General features: G+C 34.6%; 1 protein-coding gene across 1 annotated transcript; it reads right to left on the reverse strand.

The window, feature by feature from the left end:
• Positions 1–1,786: 1,786 nt before the first annotated feature.
• On the reverse strand, positions 1,787–8,488 carry LOC111372603 (SNF1-related protein kinase catalytic subunit alpha KIN10). Its single transcript, XM_022994974.1, has 11 exons — positions 8,304–8,488; positions 7,234–7,424; positions 6,307–6,491; positions 6,033–6,215; positions 5,782–5,913; positions 4,967–5,152; positions 4,208–4,297; positions 4,054–4,137; positions 3,657–3,794; positions 3,039–3,281; positions 1,787–2,207 (listed from the first exon to the last, which is right to left on the reverse strand). The coding sequence occupies exons 2-11, from the start codon at positions 7,418–7,420 to the stop codon at positions 2,094–2,096; spliced, it is 1,542 nt and encodes a 513-aa protein (XP_022850742.1). The 5' UTR covers positions 7,421–7,424; positions 8,304–8,488; the 3' UTR covers positions 1,787–2,093.
• Between the last annotated feature and the right edge of the window lie 384 nt (positions 8,489–8,872).

Below are 8,872 nucleotides of genomic sequence, written 5' to 3' on the forward strand. Positions count from 1 at the left end.
CATTCTGTCTTTGCTCTACAGTTGCCATTCTCGTACAGAAGTTATGTCCCATATGAAATTTTCTAAAATTAGTACCAACTGAATCACAGAAAAATGACATCACAACCTCTCCTTTGATTGTGCCGGAGAGACACTTGACTAACTCTAATCTCGCTTGTTTCTTTCCGCTTCCAAGCATTAAATAATCGATAGCAAGTCTTTTATCCATAGAGAAGGCACCCAGTTTAAAAAGATACAAGAAAAATCGTGTTTTGACGAATTGTATAAACCTACCAGTTGAGCATTTCAAAAGGGAAAAAAGGAAAACTCTTTTCACAAGTTGTTTCGCAAATCAAAAAGAGAATACTTGGGTTCTCCCAATAACTAAAAATAATAGTTATTTCGTTTTGTACTAACAGCTTTTACTATAGCTTTACCTTTACAACATGCTGTTGCAAAGTATTGAAACCATGGAAAAAGCCAGATCTACAGAATTCTCGTTCACAGAGTTTTTACAGGTGCTGCTGTGATTCAAACTATCTTTTTTCCCCGCAACTACCAATGAATTTTCGCCAAGTTTTCTCTCTCAACCAATTCTGTAAGTGTAGCATTGTCCCGAAACCATTGCAGAGCTTCAAATAATTTATTGGGCTTGATACAGAGTATTTGGAATGTAGGAAAAAATATCATTCCAATAATATATCCAAATCCTCGAGCCTCCACGAATCTAGTTAATATCACTATCCACACCTAATGCACCAATGGAGGGAAGGCTCCATTCTTTTTGTCTCACGACCTTAGAAAGTCTCTTTTTCGAACTTTAATATATAGCCATCACAAAATTTAACTACCTGATATATTATAAATTAAACATTAATATCTAAACCTGGTGATGAACCTAGGCTAGTATTTTCTCCTTCCCTTCCATATTTTTAATTAATTCTGGAGCAGTGATCGTTACAAAGTTGTAGTAAGTCACCTGAATAAGGGTTCAAACTTGGGATTATGCAAGGCAGATACAGAAATTAACCGTTAATCTCTAAGCCTAGTTTCATTATTATACATTTGGTAAGGCAAATTAGACAAGAAGTAGACGTAATTAAATAAGCAAACGAAGTTAAAAAAGCCGTCCATCGCCGTCCATCATACTGTCTTACAATCTAATACTACATACCAAATATACACTTAATGTTCCCAAGTGACAGTCCTAGGCAAACACATTATGCAAGGTAAATATGACAAGTTATTCCTCTCGGAACAATAGGATCAAATCCTTCAACCCCACATGCTGAATTTGACTGGTTGCATCTCCCCTTATAGTCGAGAAGGATATCCCATCCATATTCCATTACCATACAAGAATGCAAAGTTTGAGCCCACTGAATTGGGTTAAAGAGGAATTGATCCCCAGAGCATCCAACTATCCAGCTACAATATAATGGCCACTGCAAAACCTTGTGATGGGGGTATGATAGTCTAAGCGTTTTATAATATTCCAAAATCACTGAGCAGCTCCTCTGCTTTGGACAGAACTCCGAACTCTATATATGGAGATCTATTCGTTTTAAATTTGTTCTAAGAAAGCTTTTCCACTTCCTAGAACACCCAAAATGAACACCAAAACCTTCCACAACACGATCCTTAAGAATAGAGGTTTACAATATATGCCATAGCTCTGCATGTGACCCCCAGCTCTCGATTATTTTCCTAATTTACTTCCATGAAACAGCACGTGTAAAAATACAGAAGATTTCCAAGTGTTTATGACTGCAAGGTATTTTTCATGTGTACTACTAAGAAGCTATAATAAAATCGACAGTGCTATTCATGGATTGATATGAAGAACTGAACAAAATCTGAAACTTTTTACCTTGAATAACATCATAGAAAGAGATGTAACAACCATGTAAGGGGAAATTGTCGTACAAGAAGCCCCAACTCATAATAGAGTCGCTAAAAAGATTGGCTTGCGACGACATTAACCTTTAATAGATTAAAGGTGGGAAGGTGGGGGAAGATGAAAATAGAGGGGGCTTAAATTAGTAATAATTTATTTACAGCATTGACTTTTTTCCTTAGAACCAAACAGAGCATGATGGGAAAAGGAGCTAACTTTAGAGGACACGGAGCTGCGCAAGGAATGCAGCAGAAAGATCCAAAAAGAGAAATTGTGGGCCGTGAACTCTCTGTAGATCGAGCAGGTATTTGTCTTCACGAGTTTTATACAGCTGGAAGCACAAAAGTAAAAACACCAAACAACAATTAATAAGCAGTCAACAGATAAATAACAAAATGCTAATTGGTAAATGAGTGGATTAAACTGTAAGTGTACATTTGATTAGTGTTAGACCGTGGAGTACGATGAACAAGATTATAGATTCTTTTGCTGTAATTTTACCCATTACTGTCTAATCCACTTGCCCATGACATATAACTTGTTTCCAGTGATGTGATACATCTAAATCACAACAGGCTTAAGATGAGCAACTTTGAGACTCAGTTTAATATCTTGATTGTCAATCAGGAAAATCATGCTAATTTCAACAGGAAGCTCCACGATCGGAGCTATAGCTGGTCATTTAATTGGAAATGGAATATTTTTTATTGTATGACGCAAAGGTTTGTTGGTCTCCGGTAGATCAGAGATTAAAACTAATTGGCAATATAAACATGTCCATCTTACTAAAAACAAAATTTCCTATTACTCTTTTAGTAATTGCACCCTTTTCAAATGTCTCTTTTTTATCTGTGCAGATGTTGGTGTCTAGGATACGTCAGTAACCCCCTACTTGCAATATAAATTGAACGATGCTTAAGTGTATAATTAGAGAAAGCGTCAACAGTGTGCATGTTGTGTACTAAACAATCCCATCCCCCACCACCACCCCGGTAATTAACAAGACAAAAAATGCATACGTAAACCTATAGTTAGTAATGATAACTGAACTTCTGTGCCTCCTCTTATAGGTGCTCTATACACTTGTGCCACTGGTTTATAAATAATTAGTTAGTGATATGACCCAACAAGTAAGAATATACATAGTATTAAAAATTATTACCTGTACTTCAAACTTGACAACGTTTTGCGGTTGAGTAACACTGCCATTTTCTATAATAGCAGATTCATCTCCAAAGTAATGATTACCATGCATAGAATTGTCAACCATGCCTTCCTGATGCGCAGGAATGCCAGGAACCCACCTACATTTCATGTTGTAGTGCCCAATCTTTTTCCAGCAAACATTCAACTCTTGCAGAGCTTTGAGAACTTCATTCATTATTTCACGAGGATGTGCTCGGGACTATTAAAAAGGCCAAAAGAATATGAATAGCTAATGAAATGAGTGAGAAATTGAACTTAGTTATTATCTCTGATGAGTGGCTGTAAAACTGTGACATGTAAGGTTGAAATAACAGTTTAAACACTTTATAAGGGCAATGGATAGACTTAGATTTTCTTCAACTCCACACCAACCAAAACTAAAATAAAATCCTCTCCCTGGAAAAACATAATCCGAAACCCATTTTTACAACTATTTGCTCAATGAATCTATATATCACTAAGAATCACATATAAAACAGTAAAAGTAAGCAAGCCTGTCAGTCTGCCCATTTCTTCCTCAGGTTTCCTCCATCTCTAGCCTCAAATGTATAATTACAAGGATGTGAAAACAAACCTGAAGCCCAAGTGCCCATTTCCTCTCGATTGGAAACTGTCTTCCTCCAAATTGTGGATAATCAACAGCTCCAGGAGCATGATGCCCAACAGGCGATGCAACATTCTCACTTGAATTCAAGTTGTTACTACCAAATTCCTATAGATATATGGGTTCATTCATATGTGTGAACAATTAAATTATCAAAAAGTGCAATTTAAAAAATTGAGAACATGTTAATATCGAATATGGAGTGAGAAGTTCAGAGATGGCAAAGCAGAAGCACTGAAACTGTGGATTCCATATTATTAAAAACACCCGTTCAGATGACATAACCAAATGTACAAATCATCATCTGGAAATAAGATCAGAAATAAGTTCTAGCCTTATTTATTAACTTGACATTAAAATAGCGCACCAGAGTTTCTTGAAATTCAGCTCGGAGGTAGCCAGTGGAAACCCGAAACCGGTTGTCTAACATCAAATAGTATGTAACAGTACCCTGACATAAAGTCCAAATAAGAAACTTGAAATGTACAAAATGAATACATGACAGAGTAACAAAAGATCACCTCATTTTGAACTCTGTTGCGAAGAGAATCAACAAGGGTATTCCTGTCAAATCCCATTTTAACAACTTCCTGAAGAATATCTTCATCAATCTGCAATGAAAAAGATGAACGAAATTGAAAGGTTTTAATTGCTAGACACATTAAAAGCAGCAGGACATAACTACAAAAGATCCCACACATCAGGGAACAATAAGATCAAGTGAATAATATAAGAAAGGAAAAACAAAAGACTATATTAATAGAATGGAGAGGAGGTGATGGGCCTTTATGATATTGACTCAGATGAATAACACACACATGTAACTGGAAGGGAGATTAGCACAATATTTACAGTTATTTTTCTTCACATTCCTCAAATAGATTTTCTTGTAAAAGGAAATGATGCTCTTCCAATTTTTTGTTAAAAAATGGATATAATCGGAGGATAACAATTAGTGCATGCATGTGTGTGTGAGAGAGAGGAGAAATCATTGTACCATGTTGAGATAATTTTACTATTTAATAAGCAATCACTAGCAAGTAAGTGCTCAATTCAGTCGCTCGCTGCTAATCTTACCAAAAGTTTGATGTACTCAACATATACTAATAGCATAAAATGCAAAATAAATTGAAAGTGGCACCATGTTGGAAAGATGTTATCACAATGCTCACAGATTTAAAAAATAAGCCATGTACTGACTCTGAAATGAACAATAACAGGTACATAGATTTCAGTAAGAAAATTATACACACACGCACACACTGATAATGCCACCGAACCTTTTGGGCTTGTTGCATTGTATCCGGTGGCGACACAGCCAAATAGCGAGGCAGGTGAGCTTGGAACCAGGGATGAATACGAATCTCAGGAATTGTGATTCGCTTCATAGGATCGACAATAAGCATTCTCGGAATCAAATCCCTTGCACTGACAGATAAGTGACATGGAAGGGTATATATCCCACCCTAACGACAAATTATAACAAAATAAGAATGAAGTAGTTCAACTGCATAATGAGGATTACAACTGTTTTTATTTAGAAGAAACAATGATACTCTGGGTAGGATTAAGTTGTAACACCATTAAATAAAGCTTAAAATTGCAATAAATACTTGACATTAACATAGAATTCTGTACACCCTTAAACTAGTCTAAATAAACAAATAGAATTCTACTCAAAACATGTTGGTCAAATCATGTAAACTCTCATGCCATGTGGCTTACAGGAAATAAGGATAAGCAGCTTCGGTCCAATCATGAGGACCAAATGCTATGTAAATTAACTAACAGACTTGAGCTTTGCAGGGAAGCAACTCATACAAAGACTACTTGAAAAATAGATGAGTCAAGCTTGTCCAATCTTAGGTTTGTTTATATGCAAACTGAACTTGAGCAGCTTAAGGTCCAGCTTGCACATAAATGCTTCTAACAGTTAGAAATAATATAAAGGTAGTGAAATTATGGTGTGTAGTGATACCCCCAGAATATCTGCAATAAGAATTTTTAAACTTGTATTGAAGTCAACTTGGACAACAATCTGAAGAAAATGAAACTCAGCCAAGATGATCGACACTGTAAGAAAACCTGAATCTACCTTTATTTTTTTGAAAAGGTTAGGAATATTTTCGTCATCAAAGGGAAGGGTCCCACATAGAAGTGCGTAGAGAATTACACCACAGCTCCATACGTCTACTTCTGGCCCTGCATACAGTTTCCCAGAAATAACCTACAGATAATAATGTACATCATAATCTTGCAAATTTTTCAAGCTGCATTATTCCATGTCTTTTTATCCTTTCAGTAAATATACATCTTTTGGTCAGCATTGCAACTTCTATACTGTACCTCTGGAGCTGCATAGTTTGGGCTTCCACAACTAGTCTTCAGAAAATGGCCATCACGCATGATATTACTCAAACCAAAATCTGCAATCTTCACATTGGACTTCGAATCTAAAAGAAGGTTCTCAGGTTTAAGATCTCTATGAACAACCATATTCCTGTGGCAGTACTCAACTCCAGAAATTATCTGCCATAATCAGCACATGATTAGAGTTTTTAAATTCGAAAAACAAAGCATTGATTAGTCATTACAGACACATGCATAAAGAGCCTTCTACCTGCTGAAAGAAAGTGCGCGCTTCATCCTCCTGTAATCTACCCTTCTCCACAATGTAATCAAACAGCTCACCAGACTTCACATATTCCATCACAACATATATATCTGTTGGCGTCTCAATAACCTCATAGAGACGTATAATATGAGGATGCATAAACAATCTCAGTATTTTGATTTCTCTTCTAACTGCAAAAGGACAAGAAGACTATTCAATTTATCTGATAACATCAGATAAATAAGCTCGATCCAGTCAATCCAGCATCATTGTAAATTAGACGACCCAACATGAAATCAAGCTGTACCCTTTTGAAATATTTTATATGATTCAAGACCATCGTTCTAGATAAGGACAACAACATTGGATGGCTTCCAACCACCGAAATTTTCAAACAAACAATTAAATATATAGAATAATAAGAATGAAACCATAATAATCAGCATTTCAGGAAATTTCTTTTGTATTAGATGGGAAGAAAGCTTCGATAAACTGAACTTAATTATTGAGGCAGAAGAGAAACCCAAACTTGGAACATGAAAGGCATAAACAATATAATAGGAACTCTACATCATGAGACATCAACTTTTTGCAAAGACAGCGGTCTATATTAATGTCAATAGTAAACCAGAGTACAGGTTTTTCCCCAGCAATGTACCAACAAGGTTAAATAAAGTTAATGGAGAACAAAAATTAAGTATCTAAATGCAAAAGAATATGACGCCCTCCAGTTAAATCTGCTAAGAGAAAAACAGACATAAAGCAAATTTATTTTAAGAAGATTGCATGATAACCATGTACACTATTCCAGATTAAAATACAGCATTATATAGTGGAGATGTGCATCTCCCAAATGTAGACAATAAGCTTCTCCATGGACATTTATGAACAGAATGTATAACAGCTATATGTCTTGCAAAAATCTGACTAAACCTTTTTCTTCCATATCCATATTCTTTATTTTACGACGGTTAAGAATCTTGACAGCAACTTTGTGCCCTGTCAATATATGCTCAGCAACTTTAACTTTACCAAATGAACCGATTCCAAGAGTTTTCCCTAGCTTGTAGTTTCGCAATAAGGAATCCACACTAGTGCCACCTTGGAATGATCCATCCATTTTCCTAAACCAGGTAGATATTTGAAGAGAAATCAAACGGCAAGCAATATGTAAATACGGGAAATAGAGTAACGTGAAGTACAAAAGATCTAAAACTAAAGAACACCAATATGATAAAAAATAAATAAATAAATAAATAAAACAGAAGGAGAACTGGATGTTTCTACAGTTCCAGTTAGCAGGACAATTGAAAAAAAAAATGCTGATGGGCCTATGGGTCTACACACTGAAAAAATCAAGATATTCATCATTTTAGCTCAATTTGATATTATCAAGACACGCACGTTGCTTTGGGTGCAGTTACTTGATCTGAGAGCAGATTTATATTTGATGGCTGAGCTTATTCCAACTTAAACTCAAATATGTAGTATAATGAATGATGTTTGGTACTTCCTTAATGACTTATTTAAGAAATTGAAGCTGAAATTTTACCTATAACTGACAGGAATAATTTGCTGATAATCAAACTGTTATAATAAAAAAAAACAAAATAAAGAAAAATTCAGCAAATTAAATCTAAATTTATGGTGAGAACAAGCGATCCGAAATCAAAACACAAATCGCATCCTATGAAACAAGGAATTTGCGGAAAATAATCCTAATTTTTAGAATAAATATCTCCAAAAGATTAAATCTTACAAATAAAACAACAATTCCAACAAAATTACAAGTTCAGAAAGAAATCATTTCTAGATCTGGAAAATACCCACAAAACGAATATTACCCCAAAAAAATTAAAAAAAATTTGAGTAAATTAGAACAATAACTCACTTAAAGAAGATATTATTCGACGGGAAATTAAAACAATAATTCACTTAAAGAACATATTATTCAACGGGCATAATATACAAATTTATGTATAGATACAGAAATAGAAACTTACTGTGAATTACACTGTGCAACTGCACCCAAGAAAATCGATAATCGCAAAGCAACTTTAAGAATAATATTTCTGGGGGACAAAAGCTAAAAATTAAGTAACGGACACAGTACGAGTGAGGCTTATGAGAGTGAGCGCCTTCCCGTACCTGTAGAGTTCATGATTATAATATAAACTGACGACGTATTTAATTAATTATCAATTATTAAGCCTTTGATTGAGCCCCATTTGAATTTTTGAACAGTAGAAATGTATAATTAAAAAATAAAAAATATTTTTTTTTTTTTCAAGAATCAATCAAAAGTAAGTTAAAAATTAGTATGCTTTGCTTTACCGTACCAAAATGTCAATAACTTATAAGCAGGGGAAACGTCAAACGTGCAAGTATTTGATAATATATTTACTATCTTACCCTTGAATCCTAAATCATGGAGTTCGAGAATATTTCTTTTCTTCTAATTTGTAGGATTTTAACTTTATACCAGAATTAAAGTTGATTCTATTATAATTTTATTCATTTAAAAAATATATCTATAAGTATATTAAACAAAATGAGTCCAAGTGTCCCATGA

Source organism: Olea europaea, unplaced genomic scaffold (assembly GCF_002742605.1).
Source record: "Olea europaea var. sylvestris unplaced genomic scaffold, O_europaea_v1 scaffold1016, whole genome shotgun sequence".
Classification (NCBI taxonomy): domain Eukaryota; kingdom Viridiplantae; phylum Streptophyta; class Magnoliopsida; order Lamiales; family Oleaceae; genus Olea; species Olea europaea.

What these genes read in the sequence shown, in the direction of transcription:
- LOC111372603 (XM_022994974.1), bottom strand. Translation starts at nt 7,420, where the DNA reads ATGGATGGATCATTCCAAGGTGGCACTAGTGTGGATTCCTTATTGCGA. An exon ending in ACCTTTTCAAAAAAATAAAG is followed by an intron (nt 5,153 to 5,781) that starts GTAGATTCAGGT and finishes ATTTGTCGTTAG; the next exon opens with GGTGGGATATATACCCTTCC. An exon ending in CAATGCAACAAGCCCAAAAG is followed by an intron (nt 4,298 to 4,966) that starts GTTCGGTGGCAT and finishes TTTTCATTGCAG; the next exon opens with ATTGATGAAGATATTCTTCA.